The sequence below is a fragment of the Empidonax traillii genome, unplaced genomic scaffold (genome assembly GCF_003031625.1).
Source record: "Empidonax traillii isolate 1590-97213 ecotype Southwest subspecies unplaced genomic scaffold, ASM303162v1 scaffold547:size421747, whole genome shotgun sequence".
Classification (NCBI taxonomy): Eukaryota; Metazoa; Chordata; class Aves; order Passeriformes; family Tyrannidae; genus Empidonax; species Empidonax traillii.
In genome coordinates this window covers 84,025-111,134 of record NW_020955740.1, presented here as the reverse complement: position 1 = coordinate 111,134, position 27,110 = coordinate 84,025, and the positions used below count along the sequence as shown (strand labels likewise).

The 27,110-nt window shown below is 41.7% G+C and overlaps 1 protein-coding gene across 1 annotated transcript; it reads right to left on the bottom strand.

The window, feature by feature from the left end:
• Positions 1 to 4,212: 4,212 nt before the first annotated feature.
• On the bottom strand, positions 4,213 to 26,714 carry CUNH1orf198 (chromosome unknown C1orf198 homolog). Its single transcript, XM_027897540.1, has 4 exons — positions 26,278 to 26,714; positions 18,600 to 18,650; positions 8,650 to 9,201; positions 4,213 to 6,661 (listed from the first exon to the last, which is right to left on the bottom strand). Exons 1-4 carry the CDS (start codon positions 26,623 to 26,625, stop codon positions 6,605 to 6,607), a joined length of 1,008 nt encoding a protein of 335 aa, XP_027753341.1. The 5' UTR covers positions 26,626 to 26,714; the 3' UTR covers positions 4,213 to 6,604.
• Positions 26,715 to 27,110: the final 396 nt, after the last annotated feature.

The window sequence follows — 27,110 nt, the reverse complement described above, 5'->3', positions numbered from 1 at the left end:
TAAAGAAAAAGTGTCCTGCCCTGGCACGGGGCATTTTGCTAAGCTGCTGCAATAGCAATCCGTGCTCCTGGGAAGTCAGCTGGCAGCCTGGGAGGGGAAAACCTCCTTTAAAAGGGCAAGCCCAGTGCTGGAGCAGGCTGGGCTGGAGGCTGGCAAGCTAGTGCCCACCTTGCCAACTCTTGGTTCCTGCTTCATCCATCAACATCAACCCTCTCCTTGAGCCCTGGAGAGCCTGGACAGCCCAAAATGGACAGCCGTGTACTAGGAGTGACCTAGAGCAGTGACTGTCTGGGCAGGGAGAGGTCTCCATCACTGGCTGTAGGTCTGAGGGACCTGGCTTGGTGCTTTGGCACGTTCATGCCATGCTGGGAATGAGAAGAATGAATGTCAGTCCTGGAAAAGAGGTGCCAGATGCAGCAAGGAACTGCATGTGGTTACAGGGTAGAAGCTGGTTCATCTAACTGATAAGCAAGCTTTGCTTGCTCCCAGCCAGGACTGGTTTTGAACCGGCAGGTGGAAAGAACACACAGGAGGGTACTTTGCTCCTCACTAAGCTTGTTCTTAGTCACTGGTGCTCCTGAGATGCTACTGGTGAAATCCTAGTGATGAGAAGCTTCCTTGGGACTATTGTGGGATTTCCATAGAGTCAGTTGATTTGACACCAAAGTTAGTGGGTCAAGGCTGGTGGTAGAGATATGGTACAACTTGACCAAAGATTGGGCACTCAGAATTGTTTGATCTGGGAATTTTTTGCCCCATTTCTCAACTCTTTTTGAGGTTTCTGGAGGAAAAGCAGCCAAGATTTTAATGAAATTGAACATGCCAGGTATGCCCCAGTGAAAGCAAGTCCCTGCTGCCTAGCTATGTTATTAAAATGTCTTGCAACTTCACATTTTCTCACTGATAAAACACTGCATGACATTCCACGACAGCAAAACTACTGTATTGGTGAGATGAGAGCCAGACAGAATGAAACAGAGGACAAGCAAGAAGCAGTACTCCTGTGCAGGGCAGTGGGCCAAGAAATTCTCATCTCTTGGTACTTTTGCAGTAACTTTGGCCAGACAGTTTCTGGAGCCAGCTCAGTGTCTCAGACTGCAGGGCACTGGTCATTGCCTGCACTGCTGCCAGCCTGGTGGGAGCTCCTAGGTGTCCTCCTAGGTGCCCTAAATCACTCACAGCAGCTCAGTTTCTCCAGGATGGAGAAGTTAAAAAAAAAAAAAAAAAAAAAAAAAAAAAAAAAAAAAAAAAAAAAAAAAAAAAAAAAAAAAAAAAAAAAAAAAAAAAGCTGCAATTACTGACCACAAACATTTGCAGAATTCTGTGCCTTGGAGGAGCTGAGCTGCAGCCAAACAGGGGTGGAACCCAAAGGGATCAGTACAACACTTGGGCCAGAGCAGGGTTTTTAAACATAAGCTTATAGGCACACATTAGAAGTTTCTTTCTTGGCAGATGTAAGCTCTGAAAAATGTGGCAAAGAGAGCAGGATGTTCAGTCAAGCCTTTAATAAGAAACAGCTGTAATAAAGTCCGGGCTTCCTCCAAGTCAGAATAAATTTTGCCACCAAGCTTAGTGGAGCCAGTGCTTCGGCTCACATAGCTTGGAAATGTCAGGGTGGAGAGGACCCAGATGGTGAATTTTCTCCTCCCATCTGAACTTTGTTCCTTCTTCTGTCACCTTTTCTTCTTCTCCCATCACCCTGCTACCACATCTTTTCACAGCAGCTGTCATTTTACAGCAACAAAAACAATCCTCATAACATAATTAGCACCCACTGCAAGTGGGAGATTTTCAAAGACTGCCTTCAACTCTGGTTATTGGGCTTCAGAAAACAAGCTCGAGACAAATGACCCACCGAACTTCATGGTCACTGGCACACTTTACACTTCTGGTAAGAGGAGAAACTAGGGCTGAGGTCAGGCCCCTATGGAAACCTCTGGTTGATCACTGAAGTTGAACTGTCCAAAAATCACAGAAGACTCTTTCCTTCCCCCATCGATTTTTTTGTTCCATTCCCTTGTCCGTTTTGGAGACAGGCATTATAGGAAAGCTACAGTAAGCTATTTTCAGGGCAGCTACATGCTTTTTGGTTTGTTGCCATCCCAGTAAGGTCCTGACCTGCCAAGAGCATTTAACCCTGTATCTTGGTCCTGTATGAGGTCCAAGTTTCGCAGCCATTAGGCAGCAGAGCTCATAAATGCTGTGGTTTAGAGGTTGCCTAATGGAATCTTTCACATCAGAAGATATTCAGAGTAAAATACGCACTGATGCTTACAGAAAAATGGTGAGCTTTAAAAGTAAAGTGTTGGGTTGAAGGTGAGTAGAGATGGCTGCCATTCTTCAGCTAGGCCTGGCTGTCCATCCCAGTAGCTGCCCTAGTAAAATGTACCTTTACTGTGCTAAGCCCATGAACTTGTCCTGGAAAGAAAATCAGGCTGCTGGTGAGAAGCAAGATGAGCTGCACCCTCTCCCTCGTCATCTTCACTATGAACAGCAAAAACAACAGGAAGCAGCAATAACCCTGGTAAGGAAATCTTAGGGGACCAAAGGGTCTGTCGAAGGAGTAGGATGAAACAGTGAGGTTTTCTCCTCTGCTCCATTTATGGAATAAACTTGGTCTCAGATCAGCATCTTTTGGGTTCAGTTCAGTACCACTGGGGAACTGCAAATTAGGGATTCAAACAAATCTCGTGATCACCTCCCAACCCACATTCATTGACTTGTGGTGCTGTCAAGGCTCCTCAGATGGTGGGAGGTCAGATGAAGATGTAGGTCTTTGTGGTGGACTACTTGGTTACATTATATGTTGAGGGGTAAAGCCACTTGTGAAAAGGGGACAGTAACTGAGACCTCCAAGAGAAACATAGAAAGTGCTCTATTGAGAACTGGCTGTGCCTGGCTTACCTGCTCTGTAGAGGCATTTGCTCATTAACTCACATGTAGGACAGCCAAATTATAGTTTTATCCTCATGGTAACATGAACATACTGAATTAAGTGGGTCACGAGCACACCTGGACAGCACAGCCTGGGGCCCTGCCTGTAAGTAACACCTACAAAGTCAGGTTTGCATCTCAGGGAAATGACTTGCAGGCTCTTTGGGGGATGCTGTTGCCGAGTTATCAACAGGACTCTGCCTGCTGGATGCTACTTCAGTACCCACAGCCATGACCTGGAAGGCAGCCCTGGGCTGTCTGAACCTCAGCAACGACAGCTGAAGTCACCAATAAATAAAACAATCGCTATCCTTCGACAGGCGGCCACAGCGTCTTTTCCACTCTGCCTTTACAAGTCTTCACTCAGTAATGAGACCTGCTGGCTCCTCGTGCCAAGACAGTGCCCAGATGCTGTGGATTTGCCTTTATTAGAGAGAGCTTCTAAAAGTTGAGATGGAGCTTAGACAAGATTGAAGCAAACTATGTGTAGGCCAAATCCTAAATATAGTTGGAATACCACCCCTTAATTGGCTGTCGAGTCTTTCCAAACCAAATTCTTCTTCAAATGCCTTTTTAGTTGTTGTTGGAAATTCAGCCCAAGTATAAACCAAATTGTTTTTCAAAATACATTTTTGTAGATATGAGCAAGCAAAAGAAAAACTATTCTTGTCGCTGCACATTTGATTCGCTTTCTTACACTTTGAGAACTTGCTGCATAGGACAAAAGGCAGAAAGTGAGACTACCCAGTGGCCTCTGCTAGCACCTTTCTTTTTTGTGACGTGCTTTTAAAACCCACACATAACCCATTCTCTCCCCCATCCTGCTTGGAGGAAGTGAACAAACAGCTGTGTGGTGTTTAGTTGACAGCTGGGGCTAACCAACAAAATGAGTTTTCAAATTGCACCTGCAATAATCATCCAGATGCTGCTTTGGATTACCTGAAGATATTGAGGGGAGAGTGTGTGTTAGATTTAAGTCTGTTACAGTGAAATACAAATAGATTTTAGTCTTTCCAAATTCTCATCCTGTCCCCAGCTGTCAGATGAAATAATAAAGCAAGGATACTTTCCCAAAAGATTTACTTAACACCTTGAAAAAATAGCTGAAGTGTGTTGATTTCTTTTATCCTGATCTAAAAAATTCAGTTTATAAGTTCTAGATCAAATGATTCTTGGCTGCCCCTCAGGAAGATTCAAGAGGCCCCAAAGAACTCCAATGGCACTGAGGCAAGCAGAGTATAAAGGACAACACACAAAGCACCACAACAGCCTTGAACGTTTTATTTAAAGTGACTTTATTAAAACATTGTTAATATAAAATGTGACCAAGTACAATTTTTTTTGTAAGAATGTTTAATAAAAACATATTCAAGAAAGGAGGAGCATCAACTCTTGTTAAGCACAGGAAAAACCTACCAGGATAAGTAAAAAGTTCTGCAGCATGTTCTACCAGCTGGTCCCAGTGTGTATTAGGGTCGAGTTAGCCAATGGAAGATACAGGCAGCCCAGGTTCTTCTCTAAGAAGCTTTAAGGTATTTAGCATAGATTTAATGTAACACTCCTCAACAGTAGAAGACTGTTTTCAGATCTCCCCAAATCACAAGATTAGAATGTGCATCTTCATTTTGGATTTAGAACTTTTCAGCAGCTCAGTGTACAGAAAACTAGATTCACTGGTAACTGTAAACCCCAAGATTAACATTTGTCAGCTTTGAAAAAAGGTGCGAGTCAGTGCTAATTATACACCTAAAGAATTTGTGCTGAAGTTGTTCTAAGCTATATTAGTGCTGGATGCTTGTAGCAAACGCTAAAAAAGTGCAGCTAATTAAAAAGCAGCAGAAAAGTCCAGGATGGTAACAAGTACTTTCTGAACTGCTGAATGCAGAGATAATATCCAGGAATTACAGGAGTTTGTACACCTCAGGAAGAATGTAAATATGCTTTCAGAAGTCTGCAAATAAGACTATGCAATGACTTCCACTCTGTCAATCTTGCCCTTTAGCTAAGAAACCTCTTAACAAAACACTAGGAAAATTGGAGGGTTTGGGCTTGGTGGTTCAATTTTTGAGGGGAGCAGAGGGGGTGGGGAGGAGTGGAAGGAGTGCAAGGAAGCATTTTCCTTGATCAGCAAGTAAGTTTTAATGCTCTATCAGCACACTCTGCTTGTTCAGAGAAAGCAGCACACGAATTAGAGGTAAGGATTCTTCCAGGACGTTTCAAACTCTTCCTGTAACAGGTAGAAAAAAGTCCTGCTGCATCCAATTCTGCACATTTAACTGCCCCTGGCACCAAACCAAATGCCAAGTGCTAATCCATGAGAAGCCTAGCACAATTATGGTCTAGGAGATGGTGACCTTCTTACAGCCTTGGCTGGGACCCATTAGAGCCCTCTGTTTTGCCTTCTACCCCAAACAAATGCTATGGGACTATTGCTGAGGTAAAGGGAAAAGTCAAACCTTTGGCATTGGAGCAGACCAGTCACTGGCTGTGCGTAGGGGAATTAAGGCTTCAAGGTGAGGTAAACACAGTGAGAATCAGTGTGTAAATCATGCTGCATTTCAGAGACGACAGATTCAAACGACAGCTACTCTTGTTCTCTACATTTTAAACACCAAAGATCATTCAAAAGCAGAACTGGAGGCAAGACTGCCGAGGGCCACCTTGAGATGCCTCTCTGCACCTCAGGAACAAATGTAACCCAGATGTTGAACACTAAAGAGAATGTACCCACAAGGAGGAAAAAGCACCAAAGTTGATGAGTCCTTGAGACGATAAGCTGCTTAAAAAACAAAAAAGCCTTACGCTGCTATGACCTCCCATAAACATAGTGGTTTCCTGACATAAAGGTAATCTACGCTCCAGAAATTCTCAGTGCTGTAGTTCCAGCACTAGCATTATGAAGAGTTATGCTCTAGTAAGGAGGCAGTGAAATTGTTAGGCTTGTGTTCCCTGAAGAATTTCGCCAGTTTATTAGGTGTTGTTCCATTCCCCTCTACCCCCCCACCAAGTCTTTAATCCAGAGAGCAGAAACACCTGTCATTTCCACATGTCATTTTTCTAACACTCTTATGTTATTGTAGCAGATTTGTAGGGTACAAACACAGTGCCTCTTTGGATCCATCATTTTGGCAATGCCATTGCCCTCTTCAGAAGAAAAGTGTTTTCAATAAGTGGTACAAAAGTAACTTTCAAACAAAACAAAATCCATAAATCAATGCAATTCTGTACGTTTGGTTTTCATACTACTTTTGCTAGCTATGAAGTATGGAATGATTTTCTTACTTGGAACCACTGCATGTGCAACGCTATTTCTTACAAGCCATGTTTCGACTGAAAACAGCAATCCGGTCCTGTAGGTTCCATTTGTAGGATACAGAGACTCTCATTTGTGTTTCTTTAACATGTGTACGGTAACTTCTCCCATCCTCTCAATACAGTAGCTACCAAAAATTTTAACAGATATTAAAAAAATATTCAAATGAAACAACACTTCTATCACTGTTTAAAAAACAAAAATGCATACGGTGTTACAAAAGTTTATACAAAGGCAACATTTAAGAGTTTGAAAGTTACTTCTAGAAAAAGACACAAATTCTAGCAAATTAACATACAAGGAGAAAGGTATTCCACTCCTCCCTCAAAATTGGTTTGCTCTGTTTTGAAGTATCTTTTACCAGTTGTCCAGAAAATCAAAGCCAGTCTTCAAGATAACATTGCTTGTACTAGTCTGCAAGGGAGAAAAAGAAGAAATAATATGTAGTTGTTAATTGGGGTATTAGAAACTCAGTATATGACTGCCTATCTACAAAATAAAATTTAAAATGTTGTCTGCCAGTATTTCAAGATCTTCACCTTGCTCTAGGAGACCTAAATACCTACAACATAAAATGCTAGACCTGGAAAAATACTCACAATGGCCAAAAAGGCAATTGCAGACAAAAATAAAATTCTTTTCATGGGCTGCAGGTAAAAATTTATTTTTTTTTCCTCATGGAAAAATTCATAAAGATCAATCTTTTAGACTAGAGTGGGAACTGCAGAGAATGAAACAAACACAGAAGACAAGCATCACTAATTCAACAGATTGTCTGTTGCAATTATAGTCAGTTGTTTCCACGAAACTACACAGTTTAAACTTTGATGACAAGTTATTTACCAGGCTATCAAGAACATGCTCACTCCTGCAGTGTTGAACTTTTAGCCATGACATTTGAAGTGATTTTAGTGTTCAGGAAAAGTATTTAAGAAGCACAGGTGAGTCTCTGGATTATCTTCTTAGAGCATGGCTTCCCAGAACAGGGAAGATAATCCAGAAAAGAAGAAACGAAGAAAATTCTATAATACGTAAAATTCTCTGCTACTCTGTTCACATTTTGATATGGGGGAGTTGTTTTTCCACAGAGAGAAAAATCAGGCTTTTCAAACTATTTCAGTTAGCTTGAAAAAATTCCCAAAGGAATTGAAACTAGCAAATCATTAATTTGTAGGAAAACTCGAGAAAGCCTTTAATTAAATTAGAGGACTACCGTGGTCACAATTTTCAGCAGAACAGCTCAATAAGCATTATCTCTTAGCTTCAGAAAAAAATAACTAATCATAGAGCTTCAAATACTGAAGTGTCTTAAGTATTATTTTCTCCTAAGTGCTGCCACTTCTCTTGCAACGAGCTACCTCATTCTGTATCTTTCTGACATTACATCATCTTGTTCAGAATTTAAACAATCACAGTTGGGGAAATACAGTAGAGAAAAAGCCATGCCATGTGCTGAAGATGTACATTAATGTGTCAGGCTATTGCCAGAGTGATGCCATAGATTACAAACAGAACTGCACAGCTCTGTTTGAAGATCCACTCCTCTTCTCTACTTCACACTTTTCAGGACCCAGATCTCTTTCTTTTCTTTCCTTCATTATGTCAAGGGAACTGCTGTTCCCTTTCTTTTCTCACAGATCAGCATCTCAGCATCTGCTTTTAAAATAGCTTCAACTGGCTATTGAGCTGCTTAAGGTTATTTTTTTGTTGTTGGGTTGTTTGGGTTTTTTTATTAAAAAAAAACATTCAGGAAGCTAATTCTGGAAGCTCATTCTATTTCTATTTTGGACTTTAAGAGAAAACACATTTGAAAGCAGCCCAGCTGCCTGGGACAAAGCACTGGGAAGTGGCTGTCAGGCTACTGCCTGAAACAGCTGAGAAACTAGTTCACCATTCACCATATTCTGTGTGTGCCAATAAAGTATCCTAGCCTAGACTCCAGTTTATCTACTTTTCAAGTTAAAAAATTTATTCTTTCCTTTAAGTGTTTTGCTGTTTCAAAAACAAAACAAAACAAAACAAAACAAAAAAAACAAAAAACAAAAAACAAATGAACTAAACAAAAAAACCCCCACTTTCAACTAGAAAAAAACTGCACAACCTCTTTTACTTTATATAGCAAGTTACTAGGTAGCTTGCTGTCAATTAGCCACTGGGTGCCTTGTCAGCATTTCTGGTGTTATATTTAAATTATGCCTTTACCCTATGTGTTAAAAAATATTTAATTGAAAATAATGTGGTAAACAGACTTCTAAATAAAAGGTTAAATAGACTCCTTCACATTTGAAAGATAAAAAACCAGCAAGCTTTATGGAGTCCCTGATCTTTGAGAGTGGCCTTCTCAGATTTTAATGTACTATACAGTTTTTAAGTCTAAGGACAGTGGATATAGCAGTGCTTACCTGTCCAGGCATTTGTGGATCTGTAAGTATAGTGCCATCAGTATCTTCCTTGTTTGTCCTAGATGATGCCAGATCCTGTGGTGGGTCAGGAAGAAAGAAGTCATCTAGAGAACTAGTAGGGAGTTGAGTAGGTCGAGGTTTCTCCCATTCGAGAGATACAGAAGGTAGGCTGGGGGCAACAGACTTCTCTGGTTTAGTTATGCTGGGCTTCTCAGCTTTTGTCATCTCCTTTGGAGTAGACTCTTGTCTGTAAAAAGAGGGAAGGGGTTTCTCTCCTTTCTCCATGGACTTGATCTGGCTGGGGGTCAGGGACTGGAACTCAGACTTGTCTCCTTCAAACTTTGAGCGCTCCGCATTTATCTTCCAGAAAGAGGACTCCTCTTCCTTTCTTGGTGCTATCAACCCATCAGAGCCAGGGGTCTTATTGGCCTGAGAAGATTTAGGGACTTGGACGCCAGGTGCTGCTTTGACAGGCTGCCTCTGTTCATTTTGCAACTGGGCACCACCTTGTTCTTGTATGGATAGAGATGCAACGCTGAACTCCATCTGACTCTGTTCAGGGTTAAAGAAAAACAGTATTTCAAAGCCCCTCACAAAGATAGTTTTGACCGTCCAACCTTGATGCATATAGTTAACACCTTTGCCCACGGTGAGGCAACTCCCAGACAACAGATACACAGCAAAGCTAACTTATTTTCTCAATAAATGTCTATTTTTGTAGTTTCATAAAAATAATAACTTTTAAAAGTCTGAACTGCAAGCAAATGTAAGAGTCCTAGATCTGCTGCAGATTAGTCAGAGAAAGCAATCAAGCAATTGTATTCGAGTTACTCAGTGCGTGCAAAGCACTAAAACATTAGAAGAGCAACACTAAAACATCAGAACAGCTGCAGATGTATTTTGAAAGTCATAGATGTTTTACATGAAAATATTAAGCAAAAAAAGCTTTACAGTGTAGTTTAAAAGACAATTTTGCACTACAGCCTTTGAAGTAGTTGGCTACAATTCCACCTACTTCCAAGACAAAGATTAGATGTAGTGGGTATGCACAGGTAAGTAATTTTACAATTCTAATGCTCCTCTGAAGGAAAAAAAACAACTCCAGCAGGACCAATTCTTCACCTGTTCCAGAACCTTGTTTTGTTTTTAGTTGCAGTGCAAATAGCTGTAGTAATTTCTGATAGGTAACACTGGGTAAAGGAAGCAAGTAGCCACAGTTAATGCATGATACAGATCTTGCAAAAGTCACCCAAAAGCTAACAGTACTTTAGAATGTTCCTTTTACTTACCACCACTTCAGTGACATGAATGTCAACTAGTTGCACACTCCTTAGGCTAATAAAAGTTAAGTTTTATTTCACTCTGGGAAACAGGTAAGCATCTTTAGGAGCCCAGGCAGCACCACAGCAAGTGTCAGGAAAGAACAACCTAATATCTAGACTTTTGTTTGTAAAGTGGAACAAATAATGCAAAAAAAAAATAAAAATATGCAACTACTGTTGTCATCATGGGCTTGACGGGGTTTGAAAAAACTCAAGATGAGTTGTAGCTTTGCCTACAAATGGTTAATAGATACTTCAGAAGTTCATTACAGATTTGTGATGTTTTTTCCCCTTCTACTTCTTTACCCAGCCTTTTTGAATAAAACTGCATTAGTATCTATGGGCCTGATTCTAAAACAAGTCCTAGTTGCATATCATTTTCACTAGAAGTGTTTGATCTTGAGTCCTACATTATTGTGCGTGTCAAGTTCAAAGGGACTCTAATTCTAGCAGGTCTCACACGACTAGTAGTTAATATTCTGAAACTTCTCATCAAAGAGCAACTGTTAACCCAGCAACTGATTCTTTATAAAACAATTTTTTTTAAACAGTCAGCAGCTGCCTACACATAATTTGACTCATGGACTTACATCTGACCTTTCTAAAGAATTAGATATGTTATTTTTCCAAGGTTATGGGCAAGGAAGCACCAAGCTCCATATTTTTCATTAAGAATATACTGTTATCAAAAGATGCAGAACATAAACAAGCTGAAAGTAATTATAGCTCAGATAGAGTAAGGTGAGTGCAAGGATACACACAACTCCTACCAAACAGCTCAACACCCCATGCTGCCTGCAAAAAACTAAGAGAAAAGCCTTGGTGCTCCGATTTTTTTTTTTAAACAAAAGTCATGACGTAAACCTAAGTGCAGAAGATTTATCCTTAGATAAATTTTGCATAAGCAAACTATAGATGTGCTGGTGTTGAGGATTATTTACAGTGACTGCCATTCCCTACATTAAAATATAGGGATTTATTTCCCTAAGCTCATTTGGCAGCACTACTGAATAGCGATTTATCACCCTGAAGTTAAGACGCTTTACGACTTTAGAACTGATAAAATCCCAGCTTAAAAACCCCATAACACAATATAAAATAGACCTGCACTTCCCTACTATCCAAAAGAAAGAATAAAAGACAGATTAAAAAAAAAAATTCCATCTTGGAAGGCTTAAATTGTGTAAGACTTGTCGGGTAGGAATTAAAACAGGGCTACTTTTTATCCTTCAACAGTCAGCCGTCTTCTGAGTAGACTGTCCCAGGGCTCACATTAGGGGTGACAGTAGCTAAAGGCCACCACAGCACGAGTCACTTTCAGTAGAATGATTCCTTCACCCCCCAGCCCAAGAGAGAGGGAAGGTCAGTGCCCAGAGGGCAGAGAGGCTATCACAACCCCAGATCCCCCAGGACAGTGTTGGAAATAAAACCCAGTAAAAACACTGATGGAAGGGAATCAGGGGCCTGTTAGAACAAAAATTAGAAAAAGTAAACCAATGAGATGGCTCTGCATTTCAATGTCAGCAAGACAGACAAGCAAAGCCAGACCTCCTGAGAAATTCTTAGGGTGCGGAGCTAAAGACACTAACTGTGGTCATATTTTATGGGTTTTTTTATGGGTCCAAATATCAACATAGAGGTCTTGGTTTGGAAGTGGCACATTGCTTCTAGAGTAGAGAAGAGCGTGGCACTGCAGCACAACTTCAGGCAGTTGTGCCTTTCCAACCTGCTCGTAAATGCAAGTTCTGAAGAACATCTTCTTCAGACGTCTGAAGTCTTTTTGTCCTCTTAGTATGGAGATCATGGGTGTACCTTTCCATTTCAGAAGACAGGGCCACCTGACATTTAAGACTGCATATTTGTATCATGGCATGCTTTGGAGATCAAACAGTTCATAACCTGACATGGAATATTTCAAATGAAAATATTTCTTTTGGAGTTTGTGTTCTCCCACAAGGAAGGGAAAGAAGATAAGACTACCCTGACGGGTTCTGAAAGCACTGTGCCTCAGCATGATGTAAATACAGCTCTGCGAGGTCAGATGTCTAATTCTGCTTCTAGCATTTAGCTGAAGAAGCCAAGAACTTCTGTAGACCAGCCACAAGATATTCTGTATTCCTTGAAATATATAATGCTTCTATGTGACTTTTGAGGTTACTTAATGCAACTAAGCCGCTAAGAAATGTAGCTGATGAAAGAAAATGATTAATAGGCAGTATCTTTCAAGTAAAAAAATTGGCAATAAAACACTCTCCCCCGCAAGATAAAACAAACCAAACAACAGAACAGCATCATAAGTAGGAAGATAATTTCACACAGAGATGGAGAAGACCCATGTGTGAAACACCCTATACTGACATCTAAGTAATGAATAGTGCTGTACACTCTAATGAGTCACTAGATACTACAAATCTGATTTTAATTAGTGCTCTTGCTCTCAATTTCTTACATCAGATTGCAAATTGGCAATTGGTTGCGTCAGTAGGAGTAAAAAGGAAGCGATATTTAAAAGACAGTTACCCCCTGAGAAAAACATTTCCTTTTCCGTAAGGTTTGCCAGCCACGAGAACAGCATCTCTCCTGGCCCCAGCCAGTATTAGGGTAGCAGCTCGCCTGTCAAGGGCCACACTTTGCGCTCGCTTTCCTCAGGCTGAGGCAGAGTTGCTGTGAGCTGCACTGGCACACGTAGCATTCAGCAGCAGAAGGGTGCCTGTGGCACTCTACCAGCTGCCACCTTGGGGAAGCAAACACTCAACACTGGGGTATGATTTCATGGTCAAAAGTAAATTGTCATTTGGGCACAGTTTGGGATTCTAGAGACGGGGTTTCAGTCCCCGCTGCTTTCATAGATTTTGTATGACTTTAAATGAGCTGCAGTTTCTGTACCTATAATTCCCTATCTAAGGAATAAAATAAAAATATTTTCTTTTTCCTACCCTTTGTCCAAGTTGTATTTCTGGGAACTATTCAGCCCAGAAAGTCTCAAGAGTTTACAGACAGGCTAGTGAGGTTCCAACTGCAATTTCTAGAAGTTATTGGAATTCAAATAAAAACTATTAACAGCAGTAGTATTTTCAAGATGTTGCAAGAGCAAATCTTTCTCAACACATTAAGAGAGAAGGGGGAGAGAGAGCATGTGAGAGCATGCAGTAAGAAGTATTTTGAGGCAGAGTGAACCTGGAAGTCTGTGTTCTTTTCAGTCTTATCCCTCTGGTCCCAAACCACTGCAAGGGTTTAAATAAAGGATGCCCTGTCTTAATCATTTTTCTGAATAATAAATATGAATAATATTACAAATTGCAGTTTTTAGGAAGCTGTATGTTGATCTTTCCTTAAAAAGATGATATTAAGGTATTTAGGAATTTTGTTTATTGGATTAAAAATTCTAGACCAAGCTTCAGTCTCAAGGCAGCAATAATCCACCAAATTGTAATAGTGGCTGTATACACTCATGGGAAACAATGTATTCTGAAAGACATCACATGCTGAGAATGTCATGATTTAATAATACAGTATAAAATCAGGTCTCAGTTCATAAGTCTACATTAAAAACAAGATGACCACAGAGAACCCAGGAACTTTTTAAGTGTCTTATTCACTCATCAGGAATGTGTAGTATTTTACTAAGCAGTCACGCAAATACAGCCAAAACAAATTGTTTTCCTTGGCAGGCCGAAAAATCCAAACTGTTGAGAAAAAACTGCAGAAACACTGTCAAAAGCAACTTGTTTTAAGCACAGCCTGATAAATGCAGAGGTAAGAAAGCCAACTTTAAAAAGATTTAGAAGATGACTTTGCTTTGCTGAATGGACAAAACCAAAATAAATATGGGACTCAAAGTAGTTGCAGTTTTTGCTTTATTTCCTGTGCACATCGTGGGTGTTTTCAGGGTCTTTTCAGAGTTAGAAAGAAATCGTTAGGTCAGCAGAGGCAAATTGCAAGGGCAAAAAAATAGAGCAAAGTACTCAAAACTAATCTAAGTAATTTTAGGCCATACAGAAAGACAATGCCGAAGATATATTGCATGGATCTTTGGAGGAAATGACATTATATACTCTTCGGTGATACGAACTGCATTCTAGTCTGCCACTGCTACCAGTTAGCTTGAGCAAGCTGATACTGACAGTATCTGGTACATGCCTTGTTTTATGCCCAAAAACAACCGTCTAAAGATTGATGCAGGTAACGGAATCCTTAGTTGAGAACACTTAGCCACGCAGAATAAAGTAAACATCGAGCACAGCTTCTATTACCACGAGTTGGGTTGGGTTTTTTTGCTCAAGAACTAATAGTCAACAGTGGTTTTACAGCACCGTGTTTTAAATATGTTTCAAAGGGAAGGCTAATCCCAAAACCTCAGAGATCATGCTTCTTTCCTTCCAAGGAAGCATTGCCATTTATGCCAGCTTGGTAAAAATAATTACACTAAATTATAGTTTGTAACAAACAATTATAATCTCAGGCTGCTAAGGAAGGAAGAAAAAACTTTTTTATTAAACTTTTCTCCTATTTAAAACAAAACAAAATCCTCAACAACTAGGACTTGTACAAAGAAGGACACTAAAGACTGTCTTTTGGTTTTAGATAAAGGAAAGAGTGGAAACAGTTTGCAAACCGTGTTTCTTTATAAGTGCAACATAATTTTTTTCTTCTTAAATCATTGCTGGGATTAGAACACTTCTGTAGCAATATAATCAGGGAATTCTGACAGGGAGGCAGCAAACAGACTATTGAAGGGATTGAAGCTTGACACTTCCTTGGTTTGCTTTTTTTGGTTTGTTTGTTTTAAATCTTGAAGGCTTTTCTTTTCAACAAATAGCTGATGGTTTGTTGAAAACAGAAGAGAGCTGGCAACTATTCTATCTGTATCAAGAAAAACAAATCTTTAGATATACATGTGTCAATTTCAACAATTTGGAATAAAATCTATTTTCATTAATACCATGAATTAGAACTAGATTCCGACTTATTCCCATGCTGCTCAGTGCAATCAATGTGTTAACTGAGGTGGTAGACTGAAATTATATTTTCTGCTTACTGTTAAATTAATTTAAAAAAAAAAAAAAAGAAAATACAAAGCACAAAACCCATCAAATTCTCAGTTTAGGAAGAGCTGCAGATAAATTTTCTTTCCAAACGCAGGCATGATTCTTGTTTTCTATTTATATCTTGAGGTCCACGCTGAGTTTCACTGAATTTTTACTTCAAACAAACCAAAAAACCTCAAAGGCTAAACTCAGCCAAAATGTCATCTTTCATCTCACATAAACCTGAAGCCATAAACAGAATGCCCTGAATTCATAAACCTGGCTACAGCACCATTTAAAAATGTAACCCACATTTCAAGACCTTGTGTCCATAAGGGCTCCACCCATGAACCAAATCACTCCCTCCAATTCAAGCTCTGGTTTTAAAATGTCAGTCTATTTGCAGTGCCAAGAGAACTCCTTGCTTCCTGAGTAGTTTTCCTTCTGAGAAGTGATATCATTATCTACTAAAAATATTAATTTAATGGTGTTAAACAGCTAGCTCAGCAATTTACATGATATTTCTACTTTGCTTTGTTTGAGGATTTAAAAATAAAGAAGAAAAGAAATACAGATCAAACAGCTAAAAATAGTGGCGACACTCATGCAAGTGTTTGCTGTGATATGATGACTTAAGCCATATCTCACATTTGTGTTTAAAATGAGAACACAGAAAGCTTATTTTTGACGCAAGTGAAGTTATCAAGCCCTTCAACGATGTTTTGCCTAAAATGACCGCAATTTAGTATACTGTTCTCTGGGTAAGTTTGACAGCCATGGAATTAGGGAATCCATTGCACTAGCTCCCGTAAGAAAAATTTATCTGTACTTAATCAGCTAGAATCCCCACTGGCATCACTGTAACACCTGAGAGGCTTCATCTTGGGAGAATACATGCTCTCTGCTCTTCTCACTACCCTCTCAGTTTCCCTTATTGTTAGCTACAGATAAATACTGATTTTGATTTTGCTGCTTTATTTTTCTGAGTCTCAATGTTAAAAAAAAAAAAAAAAAAAAAAAGTCTAGTGGTTTTACTGATTTACATCTTTATTTTGCTCTGCAAAAGCCACATTCCCTTCCTTGGGTAAACCAGAGCACATTCATGCACATTCAGGCATTAAAGTGAGATCAGGAGAAAGAATATTGTGGAAAGAATAACCCTTCATGGGATAGAATTCATGGAATGGAAAGAGCCTGATGGCCTTAAATAACAAGAGGAACAGATTTGGCTCACAAGACATTGCACGTGCATTACAACACATCAGCCTAACTGAACAGCTCATTCAGGTTTCCTCACGTGGGACCAGTTTAGTAAGGATACTTTTCCCTCAGCTGGTACCTCATGGAAAAGTTGCCTCCCAGTATCACCTTGTTAAAGTACTGGTTAGGGAAGAGATCTGAGAGTAAGCGTGAAGCAAGATCTCCACCTTTAGAAAAAGAAGACTCAGCAGTTGAAGGATTTGGCTGAAAGACTGATACATTATGAGGCACCGAATTAAAACCAAAAGGAAGAACCCACAGAAACCAACCAACCCCACACCCTGTAAAGCCAGACAAAATGGATTTCCCAGAGTTTTGCTAGAGAAAAAGGTCAGGCAACTTTTCAACCTACAGCTGAGGCACAGCTTTTATCCCTGGTCAGCAAGCAGGGAGCGGGGGAGAAGGAAGCACAGCTTCCTCAACCATGACAATTACTTCTAAAGCAACCTCCTCCCCACCTCACTCCTCTTCAGCAGCCACATGGGTATTCCCATATCATTCCATGATCCTCCATTCAATACAGTAAAGGATGAAACTAGCACATCTATCCACTTTGGTTCCTCATTTTGAGACAGCAGGAGGACAGTGGAAATAGCCTTAATCAGAAAGTGATAAACCACAGGCTGGGTTCAAAAAGGCTTCACTAGACATACACTCATTAAAAAGAAAAAGAGGAGTATCAATTAAAGAGAAAAACCATTCAAGTGCAGATGCATCTCAATTTGGATCACCAGTCAGCGCATCACACGAAGCATCATCCTCCAGAAAGTTCAAGTGTTCAGAACTTACAAAGTATTATCAAGACACAGCATAAAAATGTGATTACAGCTGCCATGTTCCCAAACCCAAGTTTTTGGATTCATATCAAAAAATAGAGGAGACACAATGGTGCTGTCTCCATCATATGATTTATTTCACCATATTGTCCACATTTTCTCACAACTTTTCCTTTCTTGGCAGCTTCACCCCAATACACCCATTTAAAAAGCCTCTTTAATATTATACTAAAAGCCAGTGGCTGCTTCTTCTAAAGGTTCTGAAAGACAGAAGGGCTTGCCTGAGCTACCAGGCTTCCACTGCAGGAAATCTTCCACTGGTTCCTGAACCATCACAGCTTATAAGGGAATTTTAAGGCAAGTGAAGACTGGAATTGGTTTCTCTTAAACCACGGCCCTGTAGGCTGCTGGGACCCAGGAGTCACATCAAGTTAGAGGTTAATCAGCTTCTGCAAAGCACAGATGGGGCGCTAGCTACAGGCAGTGACCTTGAGCAGGGAGGGTGAGAGTCAACCAAATTAATTTAGTGTTCACTGGCATTTCCAAATAATTACTCTGCATTAGGCTAAGATTATATTCATAAGCTCATACATGATTATCTACATAGTTCAAGGGCAAAAAAAAACCCAAGCCAAAACAAAATAAAAACAGGGAATAGGGCAGAAGCAGCTTTCTCTGACAGATAAAGCCAGAAAACACAAAGTCTGAAATGTATGATTAAATTAATATGTCCCCCCTACAGAGCTGAGAAAGGCAATGAGCTGCCTATTTGCTCCCAGAATTTCTTCAGTAAGAAGAATGAAGCTTGATTTCCCAGCACAAATATGGTGAAACCATATTTCCTCAAACTGCATGTTCAGAAAGATGGAGAACTCTGGCTCCATGTTAGGCATGAGAATCCCATCATAAATAATACCTTAACATAATACCAGCTGTAAAGTGAGGGGTGAAAAACAGCAACACAACTCCCAAACCAACCCACCACAGAAAAAAAAGGAAAAAAACCTCCCACCACATTCTTTTTTGAAGGAGATGCCTTTTGGGGATGTAGTAATATAATGCATGTATCATAGCCCCAGGTTAACAAGTTTCATTACATTTGTTGTAGGACAACATTCTAATTCGTAATAAAAAGAAGAAGCATAAGACAGGCCTTAAGAAAAAAATCCAATCAAGTTATTAGATACCTGCACCTTTCTCACCCCATTTCCTAGCTAGTTTACTCCTGACTGCCAAAGTGAAATATGGTTATGTTTATACAATATCTGATAAACATGTAAAGTTGATTAAAAAGTTTGCAATGAAAAATCAAATAGTTTGTAATTAATCAGTTTTACACCTGCACTCGGAGCCAGAAGCTTAGTTCATGAAGTCCATTTTGTGTTTCTGTTGATATAAATTAAAGTATACCAGTCCTGTATCATTTGCACGATAGTCACTTGACGCAGTTCTCATAAAATAAAGGTGACATTAGTCTATCGAATATCAAAATGAAGACAATAAATGCACAAGGAGAAGTATAAAATGACAGACCAACATTAAAAGTAAAATTGCTGCATATTTACCTTCGTTTCCCAGGAGAATGGAGCTGAGTGTTCATCTTGCCAAGTTATGTCCTGAAATAAAATTCAAGAATGACTAAAAATCAGAAGAACAACTTTACCTGCTGAGAAGCATCATACAGACGGCATTACATTATGCTGCTGGAACTGTAACAACCCCTACCACACAACTTGCTAAAAAGTGAAAGCCCTACTTGTAGATGGCACTGATTACATTTTAAGACTGGTCTACTTGAAATGGCTTCTCTACAAATAGCTTTAAGATGTATTATATTTCCAGTTTTCTACTCGGCATTTCTTTGGTGGCCACTAGCAACACACAGGGACAGAAAAAACAAAAGGAGAAAGGGCTTTAGGGAAATAAAGTCCCATTTCCTCCCCTTGGCAAGCCAAAGAGCACGTGCACAGCCAGGCAGTCGTGGCAGTGAAACAGCTGTGCAGCCATCAGGACAAGCCACAGCTGGATCCAGCCCTGACAAGACACATCATCAAGCCACTTCAATGATGGCTGGTCTGAAGTAAGAATTCAGTGGCGTTGTAAGAGCCACACGACATCCACAGAGTAAAATCCCAATCTGAAATCAATTCTTTTAAGAAGCTATATTTCTGAAAATAATCTTAATTTGAGAAATCTAAATAACCTGTTCATACACAGCATGCCCTCCAGAAATACATGTGATCCACATCGAAAAAGGAGTGAAAAAAATAAAAAAAATACTGCATTTCATATTTGTTGAAGACTTTTACAACAAAACTACTGTATTTCTATTCCTAGTCGAGGCTGGGTCTCATTGGTATGCTGGATGGTCATGCTAGTAGAGGTGGTGAGTTGCACCCTCCATACTGAGTATATCCCTGCTTGGCCACCTCAGAATATAATAAAGGAGCGGGAGTTGGAATACCACATGGAAAGAAAAAGGCCAGGAGTAACCATGCAGGACTTTCACACTCCTGCTGTCAGAGCATAACAGAACTAGACCATGTTTTAAGACAACACAGGAACCCCCATCTCACAATGACTGCTCTTTTCTTCTTATTTGTGATCTCTGTTTTTATATAAATGTATTTTTCAGACATCTGATAGCATTCTCTTGATTTGCCATCTCTTATTTCACCCTAGGCAGATTTTGCTGGCCAAGAGCTATGAGATCACAATAAAAATGTCTGAAACCATCTTCTAAACACAAAAACATGTCATTCTCCAACTATTACTCATCTGTGAAGCACAGGGTTTCTAGCAGTAAAGCATTTGTAGTATATATAAGGATGATCCCAAGCTCTTAGAAAGAACTGGGCTAATAGAGACCATCTAAGAGGAAAAGACTGGACTCTGCTGGATCACACATTCTAGCCAAAAAGGAAATCTGGTAGAGGAAATTTTTGCCAAGAACTCAAATGTAGTACCAGTTTCTCTCATTCCAGGAAACAGATACTCAGATGTAGTAACATTTAAAGGAAAAAAAGGCAGTAAAAGTCTGCTTTTTAGTATCAGTATTTGCACTGTGCTGATTACTGCATCGGCACACTCAATGTGTGATGCTTTACAGAGGTTGTATAAAATTATTTCAAACCCATTTTAGGACTATATCATTTGCCTCTGAAGTACATATGACAAGAATCACAGTTCAGAAGGTAAGAGAGTTGGGAGAACCCAACCACTGCATTGAGTCGCACACACAAGGCAGGACTGTAACCATTCTGTCTACATGGACTCTGGGTAAATCAGTACTTGATTTCAACACAGCAGTAAAGGACACAAATGAAGTTCAGAGAACACTGTAACATTCCTACATGCTGTCCCAGCACCTTAAAGCTCCAGACATGTAGGCATAGCTGCCAGTGAGTTTTACCTTGGTTTAAAGGAATCTCTGTATTCTTGCCATTTACAGGACAAGCAAACCAGCTGTGGACCAGTTTTAAACTTGGGAGCAAGCCAAGACCATCCTTGTCCTTGATCCAAGACATCCAGTTCTTTATTTTCCTGTATCTGAGGAGAGTGTAGACAGCACTGGGAGGGACCTCTTCATCCAATCCTCCCTGCACACCCTCAACTCAGCTATGACACCCCTGTTTTGAGGCCGACCACAGAGAGATAGAAAAGCAGCATGGAGAAGGCAGAGTGAAGGTGTGAGGTCATCATGCAGCAGGATACATCATTCCCTACAGGGCAGAGCAGGTCAGCCTCCCATTTCATAGAATCTGATGTCTCCTCAACCATCGTTGCACCTGTTGGAACCTCAACTTGTAACGTCAATCTCCAGCACAGACAAGCAAAAAGCTCTTGACATGAATTAACACGATTTTGGTACCAGTTGTTAAAAGGTTTGGGTTAGAGATAAAATCTAAGACTTTCATAGACTATTTCAAGACAGAATTAGTAGACACTTGTTAGGCACGGGCAGTTCCCTGAAAGAAAAGGACCTTGGTTTTTTTTTTTTTTTTCTTAAAAGGATGGCTCATTGTATCTTGGACTGCACAGCACACCTCAAGAGTCAATACGTCCGAGGAGCTCTGTCTTTCTCAAGTGACCTTCCAGAGCATACAGCAAAGAATAACATAGGATGGTTTGAGGATACAAACCTTCAAGGAGATGATGTTTGTAGTTATTTGAAGTGTACTTGAGGGTAAGATGAATGAGACAGTTGACGAGTTCTGTCCATTGCCAGGGAATGGAAGGAAGTTTGTGGCCTCCACCTCTTGTGCCCTCACACAGAGGACATGAAGAGGACCAAGTGAGAAGCCAGAGATTACACTTCACTAGTTGCCTACCTGAAGTGCCTGATTCATGTTTGTCATCAACAAAATATGAGAAATAACTTTGTTTGCTGTAGAATAAACAACTTCTTACACACTTGAAGAAACTGGGAGCAAAATAATCAACTATTTCAATATCAACAAAAGAGAATTATGAGTGAGAATTCTAGATAAAAAGGCCTCAAGGCTATTTATCATCAACATAGATTAGGAAAGATCCATATCTGATCAGCTTTTGTTTCAAGCACACAACAAAGCCTTCTTCCAGAAAGAAGGCAAATAAATAAACTTTTGTTCACCAGTGTTAAAGAAACTATTTGTAAGAAATGGGGCCTCATGCAACATATTTCAGAGCTGAAAAAGACAAGCGAAAAAGAAAGAGAGAGGCAAAAATCTGGCCATACACTTGACTTCAACAACCAGCTGCAAAATATATAAAGAATCACGAACTACACTCGCTGTATGCAGGCAGCTTGTTGCAAAACAGCATCTGAATTTCAAAATGGAAGACACTGGTAGAAACGTGCCTGCGTATTTGACATGAGCTTTGCTCAGCACAGCTGTCAGTAACTGGGAAAGTCACAAACCCACCAACAAATGCATATTGGGAGTATTATCAGAACAGGACTTGCTGGTTTTCGGGATTTAACTGCACTCAAAAGCTGCCCTGCATTTTTCGTTTTTTAAAAAGCTCAAGTCTCTAACAGGCCCAACATAAAGGTTTTTGCTATATTGACTATTTGTTGGTTTAAGGCATTTTTAAGTAGGGAGGTAAAGGGGTTGATCCTTTTTACCTTTGGCACCTTTGGTCGGTGCCAAAGTTCTTAAGGCTAAGCAAAACAAAATACCATATCTGCCTTCAGGTAGGTAAGTCAAGCTTCCCTATTAAAAGACAATGAATGAAGCTAACCGAACTCTCCTACCTGTCTTTGCTCCACATAAAATGCTTACTACTTCTTGAAGCACATCACATTTTCTTCAATGAAAAATTTAGTTATTTCAAGTCCAACTCTTTGAGCTACAGAATACTGCTCAAATATTGAATATCCATTTAAAGAGAAAAAAAACTAAAAAAGAAAAAGAAAAATCAGGCCTTGGATCCATGTGTATGTCACAGACTTATGGATAAACAGGGACAGTATTAAGAGAACAGTGAGAACCTGTTGTAAACTGGCTATCTAAACTTTCACGGAATCAAACAGAGGATCCAGTGGCACCAACTAACATCAAATCAGCCGCTTAACAAAGGCTGACTGCTACAGCAGGCAAAGCGTCTTATACACTCTGGTTTTCCACCTATTCCTCTCATAACTTATGACACATTTCAAAACTAATCAATTTATATTACATTCACATTCAATTCTGGCTTCTATTTCCAGATTTTCCTCTGTTCAGTTAGCCTTCTTTTCTACTGCTGCAGGCATTATACATGAATGGAGAAATGCCAGTAACTGGAGGCTTGTTAGGAAAGAGGAAGCTCTGTTTGAAGGTCGCAGTCTCCAAAAGCCCTCAGACAGGAGGTCTAGACTGTCTAGATACAGAAATTATGGTGAAGCAACAAATAGTATCCTTACGCTGGGCTCATGTGTGATGGTAGCGAGTCAACCTTCAGTAAATGGGACAAAATTTATTTCATGGGGGCGTTAAATAACCCTGCCAGCCTAGAAGAGATGAAATATATGACCTAGACCAGCTGACTCCAGAAAACAGAACAAGACAGAGAGGTAAGAGATGTTGGGTTTTTCTAGCAGGAGGTGTTAGAAAATACACCCTCACCACCATAGCACGGTGCCCACAGGTACAACTGCCAAGCAGCACTGGGTGCCACCCAATCCAATGCTGAGCTTGAGAGAAACGCTGCTCGGGGAATCAGGGAGCCTATCTCCTGCACTTCAGCTTCTTGCATCAAGGTTTTTTTGAGACTTTTAAAAATACCTTCAGGTCTTTGACAGCAAGATGGGAGATTAAAAGAGCAGTGCTGGTGTCCTGGCACAAATAGTCTTTGGGACTTTTGTTCACAGTGCCTGCACAGCTTCAGTTATTAGCTCCATGACTGGTGATGCTGCAGTGAGTATAAGACAATGGAAGAGAAGAAGCAGTGGCATTCAGCTGACTCTGGCCATTTGCTAAGAGTCACACACGGTGCTGCAGCACTCTAACATTATGAAATGACTGGATCATGGCTACAGGCTGCCATGGTCCTGTTCCCGCACACGTATTTTCTGTAACACCCTTCCCACACAGTCAACGTACTGAAAGGTGTTTTGAAAATATAAGAGATGTTTATAGTTTCAGAACTTACAGTCCTGGGCTATGAGTTCAGCAGATAAAACTGGCATTAGAAAAGATATATATGAAATGGTGGGGGCGAGAAAGAGGGAACCAACTGTCCAGAGATACAAGACCACTACATATATCCTCTGTACCACCTTATGAAAGTGGTCAAATGCATGAAAGTGGGACTGAAACAGTGAGAGGTCTGGACGGGTAAATCAGTATCTTCAGCATCCATCCTTGGTTTGCTTTCTCCCTAGACCTCCAAAGAACATGAGGTGAAAGAGATAAAATTTCCATGCTTAAGCAAGCACAGGTAGATCACTACAGATTTCAACATCAGTTAACAGGGAAGATGAGCTGTGGCTGGAAACTTGAAACCTTTGGAGCAGGAGTCAGCAAGAGCATCATCAGATCAAAACACTCTCACTGCAAGCGCTGCAACATCAACAAGTGATTCTGAGGTATGCAGACTACTCTCCATTTTCCTTGCCTTGGCATGCCATACATCAATAGACAGGGGACAGCAACCAGGACCAATCTAATTGCCCTGAGCAAGGGCTGGGCGATCACAGTACGTGTAACAGTTACGTCTTACAAAGACAGTGGGAGCACAACTCAGTATGCTGTTAGACCAGAAGACAATAAGATAATAAAGCTCTGTAGACCAAGCACTTGCAAGCCTGGAAAGCTGAACTGAAATGGCAACTGAAATGGCCACAGTAGCTCTGCAACAGCAGGACAAGGAGGAACAATTAGTGAGCCAGGGCAAACGTCCAACAATCAGGTCGAATGCCAGCAAGGGAGCCAGAGGAGAGGAAGCTATCAGATGAAGAGCCAGGAAAGGTTCCAGGGCTCAATAGTGCAGTTGGAAGAACTAAAATGGAAATCAAGGATGCCAAAACGAGTGGAATCTCTGTTCTTCAGAGAAACGATTTATATTAACTTCTGCTTAGAAGTCAAGGAGGAAGTCAGTTGAGGCGGATGCTTCCAAAATTAAACACTTTGTATCAAGTATTTTGATGAACCATGCCTTCTTTGGTAAACGGCTACAGAAATGCTAACACTATGCATTTTGTAACTGCATTTTGGGAAAAGAGGGGAAAAAAACACAACTCTCTGAATTTCAGATGGACTCTCTAGCTGTTTTATCAAGCGGGAAATTATTATTTCCATACAGTAGAGCACAACAGCCTACAACACGCTTGCTTTCCTTCCAGATCCACATAATTCAAAGCAGAAAGCACACCAGAGCTGAGACTGGGAAAGCTAAACATATTTACTTTCCACAGTCATTAACCTAAATTCTTCCACAACTAACTTCAGATTTAAGTTTCCTTTCAAAGTTTGTTTGCACAATCAAATTTGTTGTCTTGTGTTCTTCTACGCCTCTCTTTCACCATTACTATTAAATATTTACCTAGAATTTTGGGTATCACAGACTAAACAAAACTGAGCTCGACCCTGTGTTCTCTAACTTTAGATACGGTGTGCGTGCAGCACAACATCACACCTTCCTGACAGGTGAAACATGGGCAGCAGTCTTCTAGCACAAAGCTCCTTGGGAGCCATGATACCCAGAATCAATGTGCCTCATACGCTTCCTAGAGATCCTATTGCAAGGGATATTGGAGAGGAGGCTAAAAGTAGCACTGTTCTGTTTAAATTGGATTGATGGTTACAAATGCAGAAGCAGATTATGTTTTTTTTTTTTTTCTGGTAGAAGCCACTTAAGTTAATTAACAATAGGTCAGTTTAAGTTATTATCCAAACACAGGGAAAGAGATTGGCTCTGTAATCATACAGAAATGTAAAATAAAACAAAACAATACAATACACAGAATAAGAGACACATTATCTGAAGAGCACTGTCAGGTCTCTTCAAGCATTGTTAGACCTTCCTCATTAAGGGATCACAGTCGGTAACATGACCCACTGCTCTACACCGGGTACCCTTATACCTATGGATTTCCAGAAGGGCTGCCACGCTTTGCCATTAGATAGATGGTTCAAAATCCATACTTTGTGCCATCTATCTTTCCACACCCTTGTTTTTCCTGGCATGTGACATGGAGCAGGCTGCATTTTTTTAAGGTGTCAAACATGCCAAGAGCTGGAATGTTTTCAGTGTTGTATTTTTAACTGTGTCTATAACTGGAAACAAAAAGGAAGAGATTTAATTCAGTGTAAACATTCCCTACAGCCTATTTTCAGCAAGGGACTATGCCCCAGCGCCAGCCACGGCCATGCCCCGCAGTCGGGGAAGCTGGGACTGGCCTCTTCTCCAAGTCTCCCTTCTACAAAACCCACTCCAGCGTTACCGCCGCTGGCGCCTTCCCTGCTTTGACGGTGTGACCGAGTCCCCCCGTGCGCGGTGTAACATCCCGCCCTCCCGCACAGCCGGAGAGCGGGGAAAGGAATAAACCTCATCACCGGGGCAACTCCCCGCGGTGAGGAGGGGATGATGCCGACGGCGAGGAACGCCCGCGACCCTCCGCAGCCCAGCGAGGCGGCGGCACCGGCGAGCAGGAGCAGCGGCAGCCGGGGCAAGGCTGCGGCCGCCCCGCCCGGGCGGCGGTGCCGGGGGTGGGGAGCGCCGCTCGCCCCAGACCCGCCGGCGCCCCCTCCCCTGGGTGCCCCCTCGCCGCGGTACCTCGTCTCCGAAGCGCACCACCTTCTGCCCGGTGTTGAGGCGCAGGCTGGGGTAGGAGGCGGGCGGCGCGGGCGGGCGGGCGGCGCCGCGGTGCGCGGCGTAGCGGGCCTGGACGTGCGGCTCCACCAGGCACTTGTCGATGATCTCGTCCTGCTGCCGGGGCGGCAGCCGCTCCCACTCGGGCCCGTAGCGCTCGCGGATCCGCTCCTTCTCCGCCATGATCTTGCGCGCCATGGGGCTCAGCGAGGAGAAGTAGCTGAACCGCTTGCGCTCCCGCTCGTCCAGCGGCCGGTTCCCGTTCATCACCGCCGTGCGGGAGGCGGCGATCGCCGCCGCCATGGACGCCATGGCCACCCCGCCGCCGCCGCCAGACCCGCACTCGCACGGCGGGAACGGGAATGGGAACGGGAAAGGGAAAAGAACCGCCTCCTCCGCTCCCCTCCTGCAGACGCCGCCTCCCCTCGCTCCCTATAAAGCCGGTCCGGCCGCCGCCCCGCGCTCCCCGCCCCCTGCACGCCCGTCGCCCGTGGCATTCCCTGCCCGCCTCCCCCTCGGCGCCGCACGCCGCTCCCGGCTGGGGGGAGCCGACCTTCCTGCCTCTGCCTCGCAGCCGGCCGGGCACGGAGGGAAGCGGGGAAGCCGCCTCTGGGGCTTGCTTCGGTCTCGTTACCGTCGGGAGCCTGGGGCTGACCGGGCCCCGCGGCCCTCAACTGCTCCTACCCGTAGCGCTCGTCTCTCACAGCCTTTCCCCTTCTTTCCAGAGGAGACAAGTTGTAGTGTTCCCACGCTGCCGGGGCCAGGAGCATCAGGAAACGAATTGCCTCAGCTGGCAG